At 38.8% G+C, this 25,120-nt stretch overlaps 1 protein-coding gene across 3 annotated transcripts in view; it reads left to right on the top strand.

Annotated features, from left to right (window-relative positions):
• RMDN2 (regulator of microtubule dynamics 2) overlaps nt 1-24,305 on the top strand; it is a 50,138-nt gene extending 25,833 nt beyond the window's left edge. The window contains exons 7-12 of one of the 3 annotated variants that reach the window (XM_076334274.1): nt 1,657-1,734; nt 10,682-10,780; nt 12,507-12,560; nt 12,649-12,729; nt 20,886-20,924; nt 23,235-23,979. In XM_076334274.1, coding sequence (XP_076190389.1) covers nt 1,657-1,734; nt 10,682-10,780; nt 12,507-12,560; nt 12,649-12,729; nt 20,886-20,924; nt 23,235-23,288 — 405 coding nt within the window. In that variant the 3' untranslated portion in view covers nt 23,289-23,979. Of the gene's footprint in view, nt 1-1,656; nt 1,735-10,681; nt 10,781-12,506; nt 12,561-12,648; nt 12,730-20,885; nt 20,925-23,234; nt 23,981-24,004 lie in introns of those variants that run through there. The other 2 variants (XM_076334276.1, XM_076334275.1) reach the window with 2 other exon arrangements.
• Nucleotides 24,306-25,120: the final 815 nt, after the last annotated feature.

Here is a 25,120-nt window from a genome sequence, read left to right as displayed (position 1 = left end):
TCCTTTAAATTATTTCCTTACATAGTGTCTAAGACAGCTTTTTCCAACACAGTAATTCAGCCACACGGGTCTATTTTGGTGCCGATGGTAAAGTGAAAAAGTTGTTTTTATGTATGCAAATAGATTATATGCTTACAAAATATAAGAACTGAGGTAGGATTCTGGGAACAGCATTCAGATTTCAGTTTTATTTTTGTAGTCAAAGGGGGGAGGAAAAGGGAGTAACAATTCTGTTTAGAAAATAAAAACACATGAAATATTGAGCGATGAACTAACACAGTTCTGCAATCATCCTCCATGCCACCCTTAAGAAGTAATACTTGTTTTAACGCTGTCCTTTCAAAGGTAACTGTGTTTCTTAGAGTTAGCAGTTTGTGTTACATGTGCTACCCTCTCCCTCCTTCTCCGTGGCGTTGCTTAGGCGCTTTCCATCCCTTGCCCTCCCAGCCGGTGTCCCCCCTTTCCAGGTGTCAGTGAGAGGCAGCAGACGTGTTCCACTTCCCAGGGAATGCCCGGGATGGGTCTCTATCACATCATGTCCGTGTTAGGGCTTGGAGTGTCACGGAGCTTTCCTATAAGAGAGCATTAACTACATCTGAGCTGTGCCAAGGAGCTAAGCCCTGAGCACGGGGACAAGCTAGGAACGAAAGGAAAATGACACCACAAGTGCTGCAGTTGTTTGAGGATGGAGTTTAAAAAGAGCCTGCAGTGTTAGCAGTAGCCTTTTCAGGGAGGTTTTCCTCTTCAGAAGTAGCTACTGAAATTCGTGTGAATCATTTGGAAATGTTAAGGATTTGGGAAGATGATAGCATGAAAACATAGCTCCTATCTGAATAGTTTGTGGACAAAATGATAGAATAATAGGCTCTTAGATCTCAGATATTTTAGTAACTGGCTTAATTAGAAAAATTATCTAAATATCTAGGGGGGGGAAAAGAAACCTTAGAAGTGAAATTTATTTTGAGAGGCAAATGGTAGTTAGGGGCGAAATAACATATTTCTTTTTTCTTCAAACGCAGGTTGAGCAATAAGAGCTTGCTTTGGTAAATTAAAGAGTGAAATAAAGATACTCGTGATCTGTAATGAAAATGGTTTTGGAAGAAGCACCTCATTAGATGCTTTCTAGGTTTTGTGGGTTCACTATAAATAGAACCATTTTATTTTCAGAATGTCATATTCTAGTAACAATTTGTTGTGTCATGTACCATTTCATTGGGGCAGTCACATTCCAGGGTGGAAGAGACTATGCTTCAGTGATGGGTGCTGGCATGTGAGAACTATCAAAGAGAGTGGTTGCTTTCTCACTGGTTTGGTGTGTGACAGTTTCCTAATACTAACTGCAAATTAATTTAATTGAAGTTGTGGCCTTTTTAAGACAAAAGTTCTTGAGTTCTTTGATTGAACTTTAGAGCTGCTTAGTCATGTTCTAAATACAGCATGCCTTCTTGCATTGTGTGCAAAGCTGCTAAATAATTTTGTTTGTGGTTTCGCTCCATGAGGAATGGGTTTGCTAGTTAAAATGTTTTTAGGTTGTCAGAAAAGAATTGCAGCAGAAGAGAACTTCTGAATTTGTTTATGATTTGCAGCAAACTTCTTAGAATGTAAACACACTTGCCAAACAAACATCTAAAGTGACACTGATTTTCTTTCTAATAGGAGCACCTAGACAAAGCAATTGAACTTAAGCCTCAAGATCCTTTTTTATATTACCTGCATGGAAGATGGTGCTATTCAGTAAGTTGGTTTTTTATCTGACTTATGAATTGAGTATACTGAAAAATGATAACACATTTGAAATGAAACAGTGGGACTTAAGACAAAGTAGATGTTTATTGAAGTAGATGTTTTCAGCTAAATGAAGCAGCACATTTACATTTCCTGAATTAACTTCCCCATGTGTGATGTTAACTGCTGACCATTCCTGTCATGTACATTAAGTAAGCTGTGCTTGTAAGTCCCTCATTGTTGTAATCAGGTTTCTTATCTGAATGTATGAATGAAAAGTAACTGATGCTTGGAAGGGAGGAAGGCTGACCTCTGGTATTGTAAGCCTTGATTTCAGCTCTTTATTCTGCCGCAAACTTTCTGGGTGACCTTGGGCTGGTAACATAGCCTTTTGGTAACTTTATTCCCCATCCATAACTGAAGTTAAAGGCACTTACGTGCTGTGGGATTATGGCTGTGGCAGCAAGGCTGCCATACCGGCTTGATGAATTCCAGGAGAATGTCACAACAAAGATGCAGGCATAAAAATCTGTAATTCACCAAAAAGTTTTGCAAGAGATACAATTTGTGTTATGCCAACACAACAGGTGCTTTTAAATATTCTGTTAATGACATAGTGATAAGTACTCATATATGAAAAATTAAAATAATTGTTTTACAAACTTAGCTGTTGATTAATTTCTTTTTTTTTCTTTTAGAAAAATGGTGCTTGTGTTTGTAATATGAGAATTGTCTTATTCTTAAGCCCACATCTTTGATGGCTCAGATGGCTATCCTTATTGCTTCATCTTTAGTGCTGTGAGGAATCTTTTGTCAGAAGAAAATGTTCTTGCATACTCTATGCTGTAAAAGATCACTGGGAGGCTTCTGAGCATAACTGCTAATGCACAGTGAATTCCAGTCCTGCCTTTTTCCTCCAGCTACTTTCAATGCTAGTCACTACGAAGTGCCTGCAAACTGAAAAGGAGGAGTTGCTGTGATACATTGCAGCCTTTGACTTTGTCTTTATCTGCCACAAGACTTAATGCAAAGTAATCTTTCAGCAGTTTTTTCAGATCATATATTTAACTTTCAAAGAACTTTCAGCAACTACATTTTTTTTCTCAGTTGATTTGAATAAGAAATGGCACCAACTTTTTCAAAGAGCTTTTCATTTTGGTTTTCATCACGCTGTATTCTTGATTATCAGCACTAGCTATGCAAAAGTGAATTGCTGGAGATTGTCCTATAGTATGCTTGCTGTCCTGCCTTTGAAGAGCGTCTCTCTCACCAGTGATTCCTTAAGCACTTCTATACTGTACTGTGTCCAACAGCTGACTGCAGCTTCCATTTATGTCAAACAATCCCAGATGTTTTTCATGGCTTATTTCTCGAGCTATCGCTTTTGGAAACTTTACATGTAATCTCAGTATACCTCACTTTCTTCTTATCGTACTGGGTTTTCACTCTTGTTTCATTTTAATGACAATCCCCACTTCCTGACTAATACATGTGGTTTGTTGCGCTATATCATTACAAACTCATGTTTCACACTTGCAGCATCTATGCAGGGCTTCCTTACTGAACATTAAAGCCACAGATTAGCATTTGCTTTAGCATATGGCCTGACCTGCATTTTATTAAGTGAAACAATCCACCTAAACAGATGTAGCCACTGAAATACTTAAGGATTGATTCTTTTTTTCTTCTTTTTTTTTTTTTTTTAAATTCTTGCCTTCTATGGCTGTCTTGATGGCCATGACAAAATAGTAACCTGAAATACTTAGAGCAGATTTTCATAGTACAAATAAATGCAAGTATAGGACTGAATAACATTTTGTTTTAACTTCTGGGGCTGTCAGCTCTTAAAAACTTTCTGTCAGTTGCACACTTCCAGTAGCAGGATGAGGCCATCATTTGGGAACCTTAGTTTTGAGGCTCTGCTATGGAAACTAGATCTGAATTCTAGCCCGGTGAAGTTGGTGATATCCTCATTAGTTTTAGCAGACTGTATGAGTAGGTTTCTGTGCTGATCCATTAATACAGGTTTTGGCCATGCATGTGATATAGATAGCCTTAGAAGCTTGTGGAAGATGTGGCAAATTCCTTGGTCCTATTCTGCAGACTGTGGTGTTTTATGCTGTGGTAATTATTCCAAAAGTAGACTGTTGGCTGTGGCACTGGTTCCAAATACTTCTTCACGGTAGGGATTATGATAGGGTGCTTGAAAAATACATTTATCACTTCTCTATGCTGGTACCTGTAGATGAGATGGAGTGATAATGCTCTTAGACCTTCTGTTTTTCTGTTTAGTCTAGCTGAGATTGAGGCTGGGAAGGCTGTGTTGTCCAATGTGAGTGAATTAAAGAAGAAAAAGGGCTGACTGAGGGAAGAAGGTTAGTTTTTATATTTAGCCTAGCTGACTTTGGGGTCCGGTTAGGACTGGACTGGATATTTGTTCTTTCACAAGTGTTGTTTCCAGGGGCATTATTGTCTGGTTTTAGTCTCATATTCTTCTACTGAAGCAGTGTAGTTAAAAAAGGTAACTAGCATTTGATACTTTCTAGGCTTTGATAACATTTTTGGGAAATGTGATGTACTTAAGTCTTCCTAGTATAGTCAGACGCTTCCCATTCACTCCCCATGTAATGTTGGAGGATCTTATTACTACCTTCCAGTGCTTTTTTTTGGGCTGACACACTGAAAAAAATAGGTATAGCATAAGAGGCCGCAAAAGGGGATGCTTTGAGTATTGAAAATGTGGGCTTCAGTTCATTTTCACAAATGAAAATCAGTTGAACAGACTTTTAAGTAAAAAGCATAGTGGAGGCAAACAGAGAAGATTTATTGAAAGCTGAAATCTATATCCAGAGACTGCATGCTGTACTCGTAAAGCTATTTGATTTGTGGAGTTTTGCCAGAATTTGGCTCTGACTGCCGTTTCTCGCCTTCCTCAGTGTAACATAGTCCTTTGCGAAGAGCAATGGTATGGCAATGCCAAGTTTCTTACTCAGCAGTTATTCTCTCTGGGCCAGATCCAAAGCTGATGCAAAGTGTCATAGCGCCTTCCATCAGGAGGGATGAGCTGGATTTTCACTGCCTTGCAGCAGTGGGGGTTTGTCTCTGATGCAGAGCCAGTGACAGTTGTGTGCCACCTTGTCTAAAAATCAATTTTTGCTGTTTCTTATTTCTCTTACCATTATAAAGCCTGTAGAGCTATACAAAAGAGGAAGATTCTGTTCTGATGTGTGTATCATCTCAGCTTTGTCAGAAAATTACTTCTGGTATCACAATCGGGTAGGCAAGGTTTTCACCAATCATTTCATAGATGTCATGATGGGCTAAATTTTGCCTGTGAGACTGCTGTGTATACAAGAAGCCACGTATAGCTCTAATGTTTTTCGTTTTGTTTCGCAGAGGTGACAAGGGGGAAAAAAAACCCTATTTATTTATGCATTGAGCAAACATAATTGAACACCACTAGTAATGGATAACTGCAGAACCCTACCAAATGTTATTTTAATATTCCTTTTTCCAGAGCTGATATGAACTTCTACACAGTGGTAATTTTTGCCAGGGTAGCTTTAGTGATAATGTTAGGAAAAGATGATTACCCTATAATTGTAATGAAGATACTTTAAAATACTTTGCTAGTAAGCAAAGCAAACCAGTGTTTAGTATGTAAAAGAGATGTTACTATTCCAAAGAAAAACAACTGCAGCAAAATAATTTTCATTTAAAATGTCTTTGGTGGTAGACGAAACTCTTTCTTCTCAGCCTTCTGTGACAAAAACAGGCATTGTTAAGTATGTATCTTTTAGGGAAGGTTTAATGTTTTAAATATATGCTTGGGTTAGTTGATATGATTTAAAATAAGTACAGTGTTTAGAGCCTTTCAAGTTTCAGCCTTGTTTTTGTTATGGGAAAGTAAAAACTACTTTGCTCTTCACATCAGCAAGAAATATTTATTGGAAGTGAATTGATCTGTGGTGCATGGTGTATAGGAATTTTTTTTTTTTTTCTTAGAGTTTTGGGCACAATTATCTGATAATCCTTTTAATTGTGTGTTTATGGTGGGGGTTTTTTTAGTGTTTTAATGTTTAGAATAGATTTTAAAATGGAGTACATATCTAGTTAAGACTTATGGCTACTTGCCATTACAGGACTGAAACAGAACAGTTAGCATATACTTGTGAAACTGGATCAGAGCCTTTGGTAAATGCTAGTGGGGTGTTAAAAATTAGATCTCTTGGGATTTTCTTTTTGCAGGTTACATGCCATGTATTGGATTCATCTCTGGTGTATCCCAGTATCTGTTTGGGTTACATCAGGGAACAAATTGACCCAGTTCCTTTGTCAGTGTGCTCTGTAAGTCTGCTCCCTTTACTGGAAAGTAAAAAGCCCAGGGGATTAGAGTTGGATAAATGCCTAAATGCTTGTGCAGACTGTCTTGGTTCTTCAGCTGGCAAGAAAGAGAATATTTGTGTTGGAAGGCAGTATTTTAAAACTGCTGTCCAGTTACTTAATCTCTTCCAGAAGTCAAAACATTGCAAAATTATTTAATACAATTTTACATCAATATATTGTAATAAAAAAGAACAAGAAACTCTCTGGGGATATTTAAATAGGTGCCATTAATATTTTACTGAAGCTGGATCAATGGGATGATTTTCCTTTATGGAAGACAATTGTGTGATCTGTCTTCAGTGAGCTAGTAGCAAGGAAACATCAGAGGAGGATATCCTTTAGGGCTGCAAGTCAATCCTGGCTGAATTTTCAGTCCAAGTGGGTTGGTTTCCTCGGTACCAACATCCTGGAATTCGAAAAGAGCTGTCAGTGGGCAGGATTTGCATCTCATCAAAAACAAACAAAAAACAAAAACAAAAAACCAGACTCCAGCCAGTGTTTTAGTTCATATGTGTTTTTTGCTGATCCTAGGCTAAGGAAGAGAAAGGGATGTTAGGAAATCCCTTTTCCCAGTATTTAAGGGAGAACCACATTTTCTGTTTTGGTCTTCAGAGGAGCAAGAGGCCTGATAGGAGTGTGCTGAGTACAAACTTTACGGTCAGCTGCAGTTTAACTGTGGGTGGCTTTCTTCCATCTATGGTATTAGTAGAGATTTGGGTAGAAAAAATGGATGCGAGCTTGCTGTTTGACAGACCTATAGGAGAGATTGTTTGAGACAAGCATCTCTGATAGCTTTGGGATACTGAAGAGTGGCCTCCTCTCCTTGGCAGGGGCCAGGCTGTCGTGACCCACTCCCCTCCAGCCCTAGGAGCCAACTCCAGTTCAGGAGTTGGCTGATGGTCCCTCAGGCCCTTGTTTGTTGCTCTTGAGCGAGTGGGACTAGCTTTCCTCACGTATGGCAGCTGGGGAGTGATGTTCCTTGAGTGACCCAATACATTAAAACCTGATATTCTGTGGAAACGCAGTGTTCCTTGCAGTGCTCTCGTGAATTTTCAGGCTGCTGGGGGGACTGACGTCAGGGCTTGGGAGACCTAAAAATCCAAAACTCACTTAAGGTTTGGAAATCATCTGTAGGGCAAGCGCAATCTTCCTTCTTTAATTTTTTGTTGTTGTTGTAGCTATTACTTGCTGCAGTAGCTGTTTTTCTTACGACTTTCTGCTGTCCTGTACCATTCTTGGAACACGCATTAAGTGGAATCATGGTTCTGCTGAAGCTGATGATGGTTACAGTCTCTTTGTACTTGATTTTGTATGGACCTCCAGATATGCTTTGCACTATTTGGAATAACCTTGACTGTAGAAGTCAAATTTGCACTACACTAGAGCGTGCTACACCAGGGTTTCTGTTGCCTGTGCTTGCTCACACACAGAGAATGCTTAATAAGGTTAGTTGGTGTGGTAGGAATGATGTTTCCATTTCACTGAACGTGGCATAAGACTTACTCTAATAAAGTTATTTCAAATTAAAGACTGTGCTTGTGTGTGTTCAGGGGAAGGGTATAATTTCCTGTTCATCATTATTGCTCCAGGACACTATTTTGTGTCTTGCATAAAACAGGTCTTTTCTGTTTGTCCCACCTCAGTCATAGGGGGGTGCAGACTGACTCAGGTGGGGTGTGGTTAAGCTGCTGTGATGGGATTCACCTCACCTGTCTTTAGCCATCCACAAGGTATAATTGTCTATGCTCCTTTTGTAGTTGAAGGAAAGAAAGAAGAGAAAGAGAGGAGTGTTCATCCCAGGCTAAGGTACGTGAAGAGGAATTGCCTAATGGAAATGCCTCTCTCTGTATTGACCATGCAGGCAACCTGGAAAACTCGTGTAAACTAGGCACTTCATTTATGGATGGCTAGAGTTAGCTGCAATAAATTCATTAAGCCAGTGGCATATAAGTCTGACCGCTCAAAACATTACAGAACTCTCAGGCTATCTGTATAATAGTCACAAATGCTGGAGCCAGTGCACGTTAAAGAAAACTCTCTGTTGTGCATACGTGCATTTTGCTTTTAAAGATTGTTTTAGGTTGGTGGGATTTGTAATATAAAAATGGCCAAGTGCATATATGTTTGGGCTTTTTTAAGTTTGAATAGTGCAAAGCAGCACCCAAGCCAGACAAAATAAGGACTAAAACCTCAGTAAATCAGTTCTGATTAAATCTTGTAAGAAAATAAAACAACTGCCAGGAAGAACTTGTGTTTTCAATAGGTAATTATAACTCCACATGGAAAAACTGCAGTTTTGTTTCCTCACTATTGCATAACAGCAGACACGTGTGTTAATTGTATCTGTGCATATGTGTATATATGTATCTCCAGGGTGTTGTGTGGTCTTGCAGAGAACAGTGTAAGCATATACATTCCCTTTATTTTTTTTCCCCCCTCTTCCTCCCTCTGTAAACTACCTCTATCTTGGTGTGATGGACCTGGAAATATAGAAAACCCCTCCCTCTTCCAAAAGAATAGAGAACACTGCAGCAGTAGATTGGCATGAAGAAAACGATACTTTTGCAAAAATCCTTTTAATATCTCTTGCAGAATATGTCTCAAACTATAGAGCTGCTAGGGAAATTAAGTGTGTGAGGGAATTATATACATACCTACAATCTGAAGTTTTAACCTGCATGCTGCAGTTTGTAACACAGTGTGAAAGCTCTGCAGTGCAGAGAGGGGAAACATCTTGTTGCTTCAATGAATAAGAACTCTGGGATTGCTGGAGACCTTTTGTAAAAAACACTTTATTCCCTTAGAAGAGGATTCAAGAGTGGGATGTATGAGAGAGAGAGAATGAAAAAAAATCTTTATTTTCTTAATACTGTTTCTCTCTGGAATATATTTTTTTAGTGGTTTTGTGTGAAAGACTTACTGACGGCATTTAACAAATAAGGCATTGGACCCTGCCAAACAACCAGCAAGACTTGACCAGGATGCCTTCTGTCTCCAAGCAATGTTGCTTTTATGTAGCTAGAGTCATTGGGGCCAGATGAGGAAAACATGGTCCTATGTTTTTTCCTGTTGCGTGCTGGTCTGTATTTGTACTCTTTGCAATGGTATTTTTAGGGCAGTTTGCAACAAGAAATACAGAGAGCTTGATGTCTGTTCAAAAGAGAAGCATGCTCTTTGGGGGTTGGACTAGATGACCTTTAGAGGTCCCTTCCAACCCAAACTATTCTATGATTCTATGCTGGTTGACGGCTATGGATAGTTATGTGTGGATGGATTCTTATATTTTACCGTAATTAACTGACATCTACTGGATAATTGCTGGATTTAGCTGGAAAAGGTGGGGGGAGCAGCAAGAGGCCTGAAGAGATTGGGAAGCCAGGGAATGAGGCGGGAATAATCTAAAGCTATCCAAAACCATTTTAATTTTTACAGCAGTAGGACAGACTTGACGTCAAGGTTCAACTCTGTTATTTGAATTGCAGCTCCCTCTGAAAAAGAGATGTCCCTATGTGACTCATATTTCACCTCCAGGTCTCCGATGAGAGGCGCTCTTGCTCTGCCTGTGTGTATCCCTTCTCTGTGTTGCCTCTGCATAGATCAGGCCAGAAATTGCTAGAAAAACACAGAACCTTGTTTTTCACCATTTTTAAACTCAGCTGTACTCTGTGACAGGAGCCATCAGTGCTGTGGTTCAAATACTGATGTGAAGGAATAAAGTCCTGACTTTTCTTTACAGATGTAGTAGAAGTGTCCAAAGGAGGGTGGCTTCACTTCTCCATTTAAACAGGCTCCAGTCTCACATTGCATTTCTTAGCAGCTCCATCCTTCGTTAGAGATGTGAGGTGTGTTTCGCCAGGTCAGGTGATGGAGCCAAATACCTTATGGCAGTAACCAGAGCAGTTTCTGTCAGGTGTCAGTATATGTAAGGGAAGAAGTCATGTACGTTGTGTGGCAGTATGACAGTTCCCTAAACTCCTTTTACAGGAGCCCATCTTCCTGAAATGAGAAGAGGTCTTTGGCAAGTGTTATTTGTCAGATTTGAAGAGAAAAAAATGAAGCCTATTTCTTAACAGTGGTTGTCACCAGCTTCTGTGTAATAAATGAACTTGTTTTACAAGCGCCAAAAGCATTCACATTTTGACTGTAGCAACAGCTTTTCGTAATGTTGAAAAGTAGTCAAGTACATGGACTATGATGCTAAGCTGTCTGTCTCATGAAAATCTTAACAGGTTTAAAGCACTATTTCTAGCCTTAAGTTTTAAAAAACGGCAAGGTCTTAGGAAACCTAAACGGTACTTTAAGCTTTGTACATTGGAATAATCTCATATCAATGATGTTGGTGTTTTGTCATGTATTTCTTAATGTGTACATTTTCCTGTTAATAGAATCTAAAATCCAAAAGACTATGCTTTGAGCTGGAAAATCGACAGTATAAAACATTCCTTTACAGGTTCTTTTGCAAAATAGCTTGTATAAGTAGTACAGTGGCACAGGACAGTATTTACTCCAAAACTGAGAAGCAACCCTAAAGACTTTTGATTGTTGTTTGTTTGTTTGTTTTTAATTATAGGTAGCTCAGTTGTCTTGGATTGAAAAGAAAGTAGCTGCTGCTCTCTTTGGGACTCCACCAACTTCAACAGTGGAAGAAGCATTGCAGAATTTCCTTAAGGTAAGTCCTAGCCAAGGGTTTTCCTGTGTGACTGTTTACCAGCTGGTATATGTGACTGTTGTCAAGGTGTCTGCTCAACAGATTATGTTCAGTAGCTATAAATCCAGGGCTCTCCTAAATACCACAGGCCTCTCTACTAAAATATTTTTTCTTTGCTATTTTAAAATTAGTTTGGAGGTGAGTGGCTAGCACCTTTCTTCTCTTTCTTTAGTTTTAGGGAATTCTTCAGTGACTTGCCGTGGTTAATAGTTACTGGATGTAATGTGAGAGGGATATAGATCAGTTATATATGCCATTGAAACAAATTAACCATAGCGGTAACTGATGATTTGCCTGTTTCTGCAAGAGGGTTAACATAGGCAAGGAAAACTTTGACGTTGTGACACTTCTTTTTTTCTGATCTGAAGCTCTTTTCATTGACTTTCAGAAGAAGCCTTTCTTGTTTGTGGAGTTGAAATTACCTTTGAGTGAAGTAGAAAAGAAAGCTCTGGCATATAGGTCCATGTTCCCGGGCGTTCTACTTGAATGCACAGTTATGAGAAAACACCACATGAATAAAACAAACCTGTCTTTCAGTGGCTTTTATATGAATCATTTCTACTTCTGGAGCTGAAAAATACATTTTTCACTTGACTGAATTCAAAGCATAAACTTCCATCATTACAATTACTTTCAGACAGTTTCTCAAAGGAATTGGACAAGCGTATTTTCTTCACTATCAAAAGTGCTTGTTTTCTGTGTCTTAGTCTATTTAAAGATGGAATGATCTCCTGAATTTTGGACAATACAATACATTACCATCTTCCCAGTTTAAGAGATTCTATCTTTAAGGTCAAACTCCAAAGGTGGTAGAAATAATTTGAAGTGTTCACTTTAGCTTCAGGGTATTTTGTGGTGAGCTGCAGAGTAACTGTGGTTTTAAGTCATCTTCTGCAACAAAAATTAAATTGCTGTCTAAAAGACAACTGTTTGGGTTTCTTTTTCAGTTGTTTGATAATACACAGTTGTAGTGAAAGCAGCATTGTTTTGGTCCAAGGATTACAGCTACTATAAATTTCACTGATGTAATTTTTCCCCAAAAGCTGTTTGTTGATTAAAGCTGCTTCTTCGTTAGTAGCTAATTGGTAAGGTTTTTACTCATCTTTCAAGCTTCTACATCCTTGATGTGTTTTAAAAGGAAGACGAACTGTTTTAATGACCTGAACTTTTCGGAAGATGGTAATGTGAAAAGAAAAGTGAACCCAGAGCCAGAAGATACGGGTCTGTGAAAGAAAAACAATTATAAAGTTGATGAATACAGTCCATTACCCATTACACAAAGTATGAATGGTTGGTTGCTTGTTTATTTCTTTGATGAGGAAATAAATATTAATAATCTAGAGAGAGCAGTGTCTTCCAACCCACTATGTAAGTGAATGAATCCAATAGATATTCTATAGAATGATCTGATATCTTTACAAAGCACTTAGGGAGAGAGGAGAGCAAGAAATACAGAACGTTTTTATGTGTTCAATATCAGCACCTCATGTGCCTGGTTTGGGGTTTGGGTTTTCTTGTTTTCTTCAGGATTTTTTGAAGTGCTAAACAGATTGTGATGCACACAGTAGGGATGGTTCAGTCTGATGTTTGAGGAAGCTTAGTGCGTTACTAAAAATGCTATGCAGACCACATAAATCTCATCGCGCAAGTTTTATGTCTCTTTTCTTTCCTGTTTTTTATTATTTAGGCAGAAGAAATGTGTCCAGGATATTCCAAATACAATTATGTGTATTTGGCAAAGGTAACCAAGTTCTTTTAAAAATAATTATTTGTAGACTCTGGTATTCTTACAGTGGTCTGATTGGAAACAAAATGTTTTTTCTTCTCAGTGCTATAAAGATCTCGGCCAGAAAAACAATGCACTGAAGTACTGTGATTCTGCACTGTCAATTCTCTCAGTTACTAATGAGGTGGGTATTGAGAGTGATAACTTGTTCTCTTGTGACCACTGTCTTGTCTTTGGCACCCATTATTGCACTGTCAGTAATAACATAATGTTTCAATTTTTCCTCTGAACACAGAACCTTCCTTTTTCCTCCCCTCTAGGTTGGCTCATTACAGTTGTCTGTATCAACAGCTTTACAAAAATCTTTGTTTGGGGAACTGTCAAGGACTTGTCTGTGTCAGAGGCTGTCAGAAATTGAATTGCACTCTGTAATTCAATGCGTTTCATTAGGCTATCTTAATCATAAGCAGTTGAGTGTGTCACTCTAGCTGTGCTGAAATTTTGCCCCAGACCTACTTTCTCTCAGTTGAAAGCATTCTGGATTTTTGCCCCACAGTCTCTATTTCTGCTCCTGAAAGCCTCTGGTTTGTGATTCTTGTCAAGGCCTCCAGGGCAGTGTGTTAGCTATAGCAAAGGTAGATGAGTTATTCAAGACTGCCTTTGTCTTCAACCACAGTGCGGTTAAAGAGGCACAGTTCTTCCAGTTACGTCTACTGGAACATAGTTTATTCGAAGAGATTATTGGATTCCTTTTTAAGCCCTTTAGAGTATTTTTAGTATGTGGATGCAAAATTTCTACGATATTTGAGAGATTTTAAGTGATTTAATTTCTCAAATATAAACCAAGTCATGGCAAGAAGGTTCACTCTGTCTGATCTCGTGTAGAAGCAAGTTCCATAATTACCGACCTATAACTGGAAACGTCTTACCATCCTAGAGCGTGACAAGTTCAAACCTGAGCTTTGTCAGCCTGAGGGACCCCCTTTGAGCACAGCAGATGTGGTAGGGAGAGAGAGAGGTGATTCCAGAGATGAATTGGCCCTATCCCATTTAATTCTTTGAAGTTAAGGAAAAAGACCATTAAATAGCTCTGTAACTTGATTGACAATAAATGCTGTGTGTGGAGCACTAACATGTTTATGTCAAGTGTTCCTGCTGGGAAGAAAGACCACTGCATGCCTCACCAGCAGCTGCTCCTGGGTGGCCTTTTATTTTTGGCCCAAGTTATAGTATGTACCGATCATAAATTAAGCAATCATTGCTTAAGTTCAGTGTTTCTTTAAATACATATTGATACAGATATGACATTAATAATCTCTTAACTCTGCTTTATTCTTTACTTACTGTTGAAATGTACCTTCAGCTCGCCTATTACAGAATGTAGCAAAGACTGCTATAAATTATCCGTTATTTGGTACCTTACATCTTTGCATAAAAACTAGGACCAGTGGTGTAAGTGAGAGAGCATACAACTGAAATTGCTTTAACTCAGCCTGTTTTGTATATATCTGCACTGATTGTGCTGGTGAATTTTTTGTTTTTCCTGTATTCAACTTACTACAGGCCAGATAATCTTGCAGTGAACTCTGAAGCTATCTGGTAAAATTGCAAACAAACATACATCACAGAAACTTCTGGTGGGCAGAAGACTGCCTATGTTTAGTAAACTGGAAGTCATTCAACATATTCATAAAGACTCCTTGAAAAAGTGTAGAAATAGCATACATTGGGACTCATCTTTGATAACAATAGCTGGACAAAATTTTGGTGACCAAAGGTAGTTGCTGAGGCTCCCCGTACACTCGGTGGAGAGAGAGAGATGCATCCAGGTGCCTCATCCTGCCTCCCTCTGTCCCCTGATGGCAGAGAGAGACTAGATGTGCAGATACGTGTAAGATGCGTACCTGAAACACGTGACTCCTAGACTGTGCAGTTAACGAGAGGTGAATCCTGCCTCTAAAGTCCAGTGTCATCAGTCTAAATGTGAGCTGGAGTTCAGTGCGCCCTGGGCCACCTGGAGGGGCTTAGTCCCTGGTAAAAGGAATGCCCCATCACATTTCTGAAGTACCAGCAGACCTCAGGGGACCCTGAGGTGAGAGCAGCAATTTGGGAGCAATCTGAGGGGGATGTGTGTGTATTCTGGCAAGCAGGGTGGTGATGAGAATAAGAATGATACTGGTTTATGAACAGAAGAAAGAGCGGCAAATGGGCCCCAAAAATCTTCTGTCCATCTGAAGAGGACAAGATGATTTGTCCTCTTCTGTTTTGACTAATTCTATAGATATCACAGATTTGTCTGCTTTGTCTTGTTTACTTGTGATGTGTTTTAAGTTTAGAAAAAAAGAGTCCAGGAAAATACGGCATTGAGGCAATAGTGTGTAATTCAATTTAAAAAAAAAAAAAAAAAAAAAAGCAGTCAGCACAAGGTAAAACCAAGTGCACGCTGAAAGGGATTACCATAAAATGGAGATCTGGAACACAAACTGCTGATGCTAACTGTTACCTCAAGTCCCATCTGAATTAGAATATTACGCGTTGTTTTGGTTATTGTGTTAGAGACAGACTGTTACTGATTTTGGGGGGAAACATGTTGGAAATGAAGTGGTTCAGGGCTTGGAGCTGTACGTAGGAATAACATTTAGTCAGGTTAGTTTAAGGGAGGGAAGAGACTGTAATAAGACTAAAGAGACGTTGGGGAGACAGTAATAAACGGATGCTGATAAAGTGCCTGAATTGACTGCAGCCCTGTAAAAGATCGGGCTCGTGGTCTGAAATAGAAAATGCAGGTCAGCAGCAGTCTGAGGATTTCTTTCGGTTTGCCACAGCACAAGATCTCAAGGTTGTCGGCAGCGTGGTATGTTGTCACAGTCATGCGAAACTCATCATTCCCAAGTGTAATCATAGTTTCTCATGTGAGTTTTCTCTCTTTCTTCAGGCAGGGGAATTCCTTTATTGTTTTTAAATGATGGCTTCTACTGAGAAACATATATGTGTATAAAGGCATAAAATCAGGAGCAGACCGAGACACAAAGTTGCTGGAAAGGTGCCACATTGAGGAAATGTATAGTATTTCATGATACAAATCATCTTGCAGCATAAGTATGAAAAATAATAGTAGACAATGGTTTACTTTTTATTGCTTCTGAGCATCCACGGTTTTCAGTGACTTCAGTGGGAACCAGAGGTGCTCTGCATCAGTAAAATAGCCCATAGCTCATTTTAATCCTCAGGTCAAATTCTCAGCTGGTCTAACTCAGGGCACTTCTTTGACACTTTCTCTAGGATTCATTTCATGTAACATTTCAAGTTAAGTGAGATGATTTTTGTCTTGAATGTTGTACCACATCCAAATATCCCTTCTGTGCATCTGTTCTACCACTTACAGAATATGTTTTTAACTCAAGGGGTAGAGGGGCTTCTAAACAGAGGTAATTCTTGTTAAAGAAAAAAAATAATCAGATGGCCAGTTTCAACCCTATTATGAACCTTAAAAAGGATACCAGAGAAATCATCAATGATGAGACAACTTCTGATTGAATGACTCCTGTTAAGTCCTAATACCAGTTTTTAAAAATGTGCCAAACTCTTTTTAACTACTCAGTCTATGCATTTTTTTTTTAATTTTGAAAGGAAATATAGGAGATTTGGTGCAAATTACATCTGGAAGACAAAACTGATGTTACAGTACTACTTTAGAGACCTTTCTCTTTATCCTCTCTACTCTAAACAAAAACCTCCAATGAATCATATGGTCCTTCCTTGGCCATAAATACTGTCATACTGTAGAGCAGTACTTCACTGCTGGAGGTGCACAGGACATTAAATTGTCCTGCTTTTCTCTGGTTGCTATCCAGTTGGATAACCTCAGGGTCCTGGGAAACATTCACCCCTTCAGTAAAAGAGATCCTAATGTTCAGGGCTGCTGTGAGTTATGGTAAAGTGCATAACAGCTGCTCTGTTTATATAGTAGATGTTGCATTACCCTTACTGAGACTCATTACTTTGTAGTGCACTCAAAGCCTTGGTGAGTGTGACTACATGAAGGACTGTCGAAACCAGATGTGGTGGACTACTGTGATGGAAAAAAATGACTTTTTTAAATTTGGGGAGAAAAATGTAATTTCAGTTTGAAAACATGAACAATTCATCTTGCATATAGAAAGACAAAACAAGTGTGGGGGGGTGCACTTGATTAAACACATAGCGCTTTGCACGTAAGGGGAATAAGACACTGATTTCTTGTTTATAACAAAGATTGTTGGGTATTTTCAAGGCTGAAACTGGTAGAAAATTAAAGTCTCAATGTAGTATAAAGTATAATAGTAAGGAAATTATTTTTTTCTTGTATCTGGAGGTGAGCATGGGCATGAGAGTGAACTCTGTGCTTGTAGGACCAATAAGCTCACCACAAAGGGATTAACAGCCTAGCAGAGAAAGAGATTAAAATTTCAAGGTTCTGGTCTCTATGATGTTTTTTGAAAATTAATCTAAAAAGCAGCAGTTATATCACAAAAAATGTAGTCTTGGAAGAGCTGAAGACAGCAAAGCAGGAAGAATGCAAAGCAAATCTATTTGCACTGAGAGTTGCTGAAAGTCTTACTTAAAATGCAGATAAAAACTAACCTGAAGCTGAGAATGTATTTTACGAAATTATTGGTGATTTAAAAAAAAAAAATTCTTGATTTTAAAAACACTCCCTCCTTCCCAGCAATTACAAATGAAGGCAATTCAGAGTTGAAATTAACAAGTGAGAGAGATTTAGATATTACAGAAATTGATCATTACGGCATTCACTTCTTACAGGTGTATAATGGCAGAAAGCAGAGACTTGTTAAAGACTCTGCCTTTGGCCTCAGTGACATTTGAAACTCTAGAAAAGCCCATGTGGAGGAGGAGGTAAATGTAATAAAGGGCAGGAACAATGGCTGAATGTTTACACAAGAATGCAGCTGCTGCGGAGAAATCATGCCGTAAGATTTTCTTACATTTTTTTACGTCGCCATAATTCATCACCCTTGTCATTACTTTACATTTTTAATATTGTCTGTAAGGAAAAGAGTGGGGGTTACAGAGGGATGGAAGAGAGGGCAGAGTATAAACTTCAGCACCCATCAGTTGTTCCTGTTACAATGGGCCATTTGTATATCTTTATTTTCCAAAACATTTTCCAAGAAATGCCTGCTCCAGCCACCCATAGATTGGTCGTACGTTGCAGACCTTGCTGTGATATTTCCAACAGATCTCATTTGAAGCTGCTGTGGTAATCTGTCCTCCTAAGTAAGATTTTGAGGAGGAGAAAGTAATTTACTTTTGCTTTTAAAGTGAAGGGTACAAATTATGACTTGTTTGTGAAAAAAATACCCATCGAAACTATGTGAATAATTTGGGTTAACCTTATAAAAAATGTTTTTGTTTTCTCATCAAACAGAACATTTCCTTTTCTCGACATCATCGGCTCAATACAAAATGTCATTGTTTTCAGAGGATATTCGTTCCTTTAGATTCTACGCACATTTGTTCTCCAAATGCCAAGCAAAAGTCTGTGGTGTTTCAATTACAAAATAATGGAAGTATTCAGATTTGTGTTCATTTTGAATAATACTGTTTATGGAGTTGAACAAGAATTTCCTAATAGCTACCACCAACCCAAAATTAAATATCTTTTGAATATACTTTAAAAAACTATTCCTTAATTAATGATTCTGTTTACACTGAATATGAGTCCTTCAAGCTCAGGGAATAGGCCTTTTAAAAACTCATTATAAAGCAATCAGATTTCAAACCGTAAAATGCTGGTAAAAATGAGACATTTGTAAAAGAGCTGCTAAAAGAATTTGAGACCTCCTATATTCTACATTAGTTTGCACTTCAGAGAATACAGTCTATTTTACTCTATCTTAGTGATCAGACTGATTTGCCATCTGAATGTTTTTGAAGTTCTTGCCAAAAGGTTTGTTTGCATTGTCTGCTTATTCTTTCTCCCCCTCCAAAAACAATTCCAAAAAATGATGAAGGTATTTTTTGTAGTGTAGTAGTTTCATACATAAGGATAAAGTCTATCCTGATAAATACTGAGCTTGTTAATTTATGATTAAATTCACTAGTTTATCACAAAGTATCCATTTCAACATCCTATCAAAGGTAACACAGTTTTAGCACAGTTCTTAGCACGGCAAGACTGGTCAACGGACGGTCCCTCAAAGTGTGGAGCGTATCTCCTCCGCTGGCGTGCTGATGGTGCAGGGGGAGAGTGGGAGAAGTATTCACAGAGATGGTGGTGCACTGCAGGCTCAAGAGGTTCGCAGTTGGTTTCCTATTTTTGTAGTGGGGCCGGGGGAAGTCAAGCTTCCAGGAGTTTGAAATATATTGTCTCAGAGTCAATATACAGGGTGAAGAAGAGCCTCAACAGGCATCTTTCTGAAGGGGCTGTAACTGGGCGTGATCGTGTTCAAGTTGTTTCAGTGATGACTGCACAGAAAGAAGGGCTGTAGGTCCCACCGTGATGGGGGCGGCAGCTGGACAGAAAGAGGGGAATGTCTTGAACACCAAAAGCTCCACGTTGCGTACAACAGTAAAAGGAAACCAGACTACAGGTGAAACTTAGTCTTTTAAGTTAGAAAAGAACTAGCGGATAAAAATTTTACACGAGTATTAATTATTCTAAATTGATTCTGCCGTTTTATAATTTTTCAACAGCAGTCCTCAAACTAGCTGAACTGTTCATTCACAGTCTTCTGGGTGTGAAAGGGTGTTTTTTCCTCTGCTTGAAGTGTAATCAGAAAACATGGAATTATTGCCAGCTACGTATTTTAAAGCTGTGCTTGCCTTGATCCTAAAAGCCTTGAGAAGTCATGGTTCATCCCTAGAGGAAGATACTAAAAATATGAAAGAACATAAAATGCCCTAACTTGCGACATACAGCAGTCGTATAGAAGGTTGCAAGTGGGTGATTGCATTGGTTTATTGAAATATCTAAGGGGAAAAACAGTATGATGCAATTATATGCAAATTAACGCCTACTACCGTCACACCATCTGTGAGAGTCTAACATGAAACTGAGAATGGATAGCGTATAGCTTTATATGATTTATATTGTCCACAAGAGCTATTACTCTCTAATTAACGATCCTTGTGCATGTTTGGGAGTCTTTTCTGTTACAGTCCAGGATTACTCCTGGAGCTGTGAAGGAATGATACAGCTGTATCGGAAAGCAGGGGTGGCTCTCAGCACCTCATTGCTGTTACCGCATATCAGAGTACAGCTTTGGACCACCCTTGCAGCCCAGGTCATTTAATATACCATGCAGCCCCGCTGACTTCAATGAAACCCTACAGGATGCATGTCAGCTTGGGATTTGGCAGTGGTTGCACACAATTATGTTATAGTTGGCTGGCGTAACCATTTTGGCTGTGGTCATGGGGTTGTATCATTCTCCGTTGACAGTTGGGACTTTGTCAACAAGTGCACACATGTGCAGTGCCTGGGTCGAATGTGTTTAGTGCATAAGGAAATAATTAGCAGAGATGGAAGGTAGAATCGTTATCTTTCTGTCTCTGCTTTAATTGCCATTTAATTTTTACATGCACATTTATATGTGTATGTCTGTGTGTATATGTATTTATCAGTAAATTTTTTCAGCAGACATTAACTGTCAAAATGTGGACTACCTCCAGTTAAGCCAACATCCCCTTTTTCCCACCAGCTCTCTCTTCCGTCTTGCTCTTGTTTTCAACTCCCTCTCTTCCCTTGTTCAGTCCCTGGCCTCCCAGGTCTTTTTTTCCTGTGCATATCTCCTGTGGATGATGAAGCAGAAAAGCAACTAAATAGGAAGAGGGGAAAATACAGTCACTGACCCTGTAATTTGAATACCTTTTGTGTCGTAGTTTGCAGAACATTTTGAACTCATATTCAACTCTGAAAATGATACGAGAAGTGTTTAATAAATGTAAGCCTTGACAGTAGAAAGTCAAGGTTGAAAACGGCTGTGTATTAAGTCAGCACTGAACTAAGCCTCAGGGTGAACAAATGGGTCTGACGCAAATATATTGCATTCCTCCTACAAACTTGCATCTCTTCCTCTCCCTGGTGCACTCTAGAGGGAGATCAAAGCCTGCCTGTCTTTAAAAAAAAAAAAAAAAAAAAAAGCAAAAAGCTGACCTGACTGTTCATTTTTAGAAAGCCACAGACCCAGAAATCAATGAGGAAGAGAGTTGGCCAAATACAGGATTTATGGCTTTGTCTTCCCATTAACAGCCAAGCTTTGGGCATTAATGAAGTTTTCATCCTTAAAACTGGAGACTGGTACACTGAACAGCGTTGTGGCTTCTCTCTCCTTTTAGCGTGACACACCTCTTGGTCTGGAAGGACTCTATCCAAAGGTGACATAGTAGTTCCCTTCACTGACCATTCTCAGCTTTGTTTTTAATGCCATTACTGATTTTTTGAAATGTTTTGCCATCCGAGTTCTTATTATTGACTGGAAGCTACTGGCTCAATTAACGCAGCCCGTTAAGTAGTTTGCAACAATAATAATTCCTGCTTTTACTGATGTAGTCTTGTTTAGAACTGGCGACCCAGAAGTAGGATGCTTTGCACGTTTGCTGTTTCTTCTCCAGCTAGTTCTTAGAACAATCATGGATTTGTTTCATTCTTTTTCCTAAGCCCAGATGAGGATTCAGGGAAGATTGCCCAATGTTTTTGGGACCTTTGCAACTCGTTAAAGCTCATTGCCCAATATAATCCTTTGCCTCTAAGAAGAGAGACAATTATACAAAGTTGCTGGGAGATACATTTTTAAAATGCTGTATCATGCAAAGTGAGTAAAGAATCCCATCAACCCATGAAATGCTGAACACCATTCAGATATGAGAAAACCTGCATCTTTATCTTTTTTGGCTTAGAAAAGTGTGAAAAGAGTAGGACCAGATACAATGAAACCTTTTTCATTTTCTTAGTAGCATGGGACAATATCGGGCTTTTTACTTTCTTGTTTAATGTAGAATCATTTTCACAAGTTGACCACAGTCAGTACAGAAAAGGGCGTACTTTCCCTGAATTAATCAACAAATTGATGCAAATTTTGAGTTTTCCAATCTTTATTGAAAGCCACAGGCTGATGCTCCAGGCAGCCTGTAGTGACATGGAGTTTAAGGGGTGCTGAATTCAGTGTGACATTTCCTTCTGTTAGACTATTTTGGCAAGAGCTTACTGGCTTTGCAGCGTGTGCCTTTTAAGGCCTCTGATAAATAGTTAGGCAGATAGTTTAGCCTATTGTTGCCAGTGGGAGCAAGGCAGCGACTCCAAGAGAAGTGTCCAGCTAATGTATTAATGCCTCAATCCAGAGCAATAATATAATGTAGTTTGACATGTCTGCCATATGGTTTCTATCATCTCAATATTCTTCTCTATTCCTCCATGACATTATAGACAACTAACCAAAATAAAGAGAAGCAGGAATTTCTTCACCCGTAAAATGTGTTTTAAAATGTCCTGTATTTTGTTCCAGCTCTTTGGTTAATTGGATAATGAACTGATCCTGAAATTCAGTGATTACTTCACTGTCTGTCTGCAGTATTTTCTTTCAGAACTGCCTGTGGCATTATCTGGGAAATACTGGTCTCTGTCATTAGAAATACTTGCACGAAATTTGTTATGTGCAAGTGCTTTTGGCTTGCACTGCTAAGCACACATGGGTGCATGCATTGGGTGTTTGGAGCCTTACCAGCCTGCAGGTATGAGGTGCTGACTTTTTAGAAATGCGGTTTTAAACCAAGGTGCATTTTGCAAGCTAGAAGCTTTGCAATGGCAAGTAAAGCAAGTGGATTCTGTCCAGGAGACATTTCAAAAATAAGTAGAATAATGGAGTTTTTTGTACTGTGGTTACATGTTCATACGCATGTGCCCCGTTCTGAACAGATTATAGATGGAATAGCCAAAACGTATGTCACTGGTTACCCATGAAAGAGTCTGTGGGCCGGGTTTGGTTTAAAGCCCTGTGCAAATTGTGCACTTAGACGTCAGCCTAAAAGGAGCCTTTCCCTTCTGTCCTAGGAGGTATAATACAGTGTTGGCTCTGAGCGTAGCACATTACTTGCCTCTTGCTCCCCCATTGGCTCCACTCTGCTATGAGCCCAGTAGCGTAGGCAGAGCCCACCAACACCAGTATGGAAGATACCGAGGGTGTAGTCAGTCCACAGTGGTTATTACAGGTAGGTATGGCTGTATGCACTGAAACCACAGTCTAACCTATGTCACGAATTACATTTCCCAATGCTTTCTTGTTAATTAGCAAACATGACAGAAATATCTTCAGAAAAACTGCACACAGTCGGGTTGCAAGCTTACGTAAAGTATAAGGCAAAGCAGTCCTTCATGCAAAGTAGACCAATAAAAGTTACGGCCTAAGCTGAAAGGCTTACTGGTCTGCTGAGAAGGCTATTTGTGGCTAACGTTTTAAGTGCTTTAACAGAGCCGTAAAGGGAGGGCTGCCATCTGGCCCTTGTTTTCACTTCAAACTTTATTTTTGCAATCACTGATAAATTAACTTACTATGCAGTCTTGTACATTCTGTGGCTGTTACGGTTGTGTGTTATGTCTGTTGTAAGTAAAGAAATGTGGATAGGCACGTATTAGGCAAATGAAGAGATTTATCCTATCTGAGTTGATGCATGATTGTCTGTCTCTTTCAGGATAAAGAGGCCCAGAAAGACTTAGAGGCTTTACTTCTCACACTGAAGCTGTGATACTACACACTTTTTAACTCTTCATGCTGTGATAAAATTGCAAAACTAAAATGAGAATCTATAGTGACTGGGAACTGCGGGTGAATTCCAGCTAAGTTAATGGGAAAACTGTCATTGATTTTAGTTGGCTTGGATCGTGGCCTTTAAGCATCTGGTGATTATGATATGAAAATGTTGCATTAATTTTTGATTATTTATAATCTTGTACTGAAGTTTAATTTTAGATTGCTGACACTGTGAGTCTGATTCTCTGAACATGAAGTCCACTGCTGGCAATGGACATACTGGGGGTTAGAATGCAAAATGCATAAATTTCACTCTCTGAAAGATTAACCAACTAGTACGTGATGCCAGCACAGAACTGTGTGTAGCAAAAGCAAACAAACAAAATGTTTCTATAGTGAATTATATTTGTATCAACTAATGTGCACCGATGTGCACAAAAGAAAATCATGAATGTTTATGTCTACACGTTTCTCTGCTCTTATAAAATTAGAATCTTGTTGAAGTTAAAGAAAAAGCTTTTGCCTCTACGAAGCTGTTTTTACTTTAAACCTACTGTTGGTTTTACATGGAAATGTGAAAACTTTATAACTGAAATATTAAAAGTTATATTTTATTTGTAACATCAAGTACAATATTAAAAATCAGACCAATGAAATTAAGTGTTTTAGATTAATCTATTACAGCTGTGATGTTTAATGGATTTGTTACAGGACCTCCATCAAGTTTGTGAATCCTGGCTCTTTCTCTTTGAACAGTTGCCTAGCATGGTGGCATCAGTGTGTTTTCGAAGGACCTAGTCCAGCATGTGATGATCACTAACCTTTTAAATCATCTATATAACATAACCTGTACATAAAAATAGACTCATTAAAGACACACTGCTTCTGTCTGAGTGTGTAGGACAGCAATATTTTCAATAAAATGTAACAGGTAGGGAAAGAATTTTGTTCACCAACAGACTGATCCAGAATTCACCTAAGTCTATAGAAAAATAAAGGCCAGTTTTCATTGCCTTTTAATTCAGGGTCTTAATCTAGATGGGGGGAGTGTATCTGGAAGAAGTAAGCATTTCTGCTAAAGGAAATACAATTGGATAAGGACAACTGCACGTTCCCTTGACCTATATGATGTGTAAGATAACATGGCCCAGTTTATGGCTAAGATGAGGAGGGCTCGTAGGGCACCAATATATTGAACTAGTGATTGGGGCTTTAATTTTGGACCGATGTGGGACAGTGAAATTAGCAAGTAGGAACTACGGTCACAGCAACAAAGATCTAAAAGCTGGGCAGATATGAAGGAGTATGTGTACATATGACTGAAGCATGTCATAGTAAAGAGTGAGCTTTAACTACTAACCACAGAAGGCAGTAGATGCAGTAGACTGGAAGAAGACAAATGTGTAGAGTTACATTTGAATTTAGCCTGACTCCGTGACTCCTCCTAAAGTACAGAGATTTCTTTTCATAAAGTAGGGCTGTCCATTTTTTCAAACATTTTCTTTAATAATATGCTTTCAGACATGCAAGCATTACTGTGAGATATCTCTGAACAACATCTGGAAGTTCAGAACTGGTTCTGAGTTCTCGCTGTTATCTTCATGGTTTTAATTACCCCGAAGATCTTCACAAATTGAAATATGCATTTTAGTTGTTTTTAATGTTCGTTCTGAGGGAAGATAGTTCCTATACCTCTTTTTCAATTCCAGAGTTCTCTTTTTTTTTTTCCATACACAATTTCAGAGAAAAGGGGAAATACCATATGAGAGAAATCCTATCAAATAATTCCTTCTGTGACAGAATAATTGACTTGTGAGCAGAGAAGCT

Source organism: Aptenodytes patagonicus, chromosome 3 (genome assembly GCF_965638725.1).
Source record: "Aptenodytes patagonicus chromosome 3, bAptPat1.pri.cur, whole genome shotgun sequence".
Classification (NCBI taxonomy): domain Eukaryota; kingdom Metazoa; phylum Chordata; class Aves; order Sphenisciformes; family Spheniscidae; genus Aptenodytes; species Aptenodytes patagonicus.
This window is presented reverse-complemented; position numbering and strand designations above follow the sequence as displayed.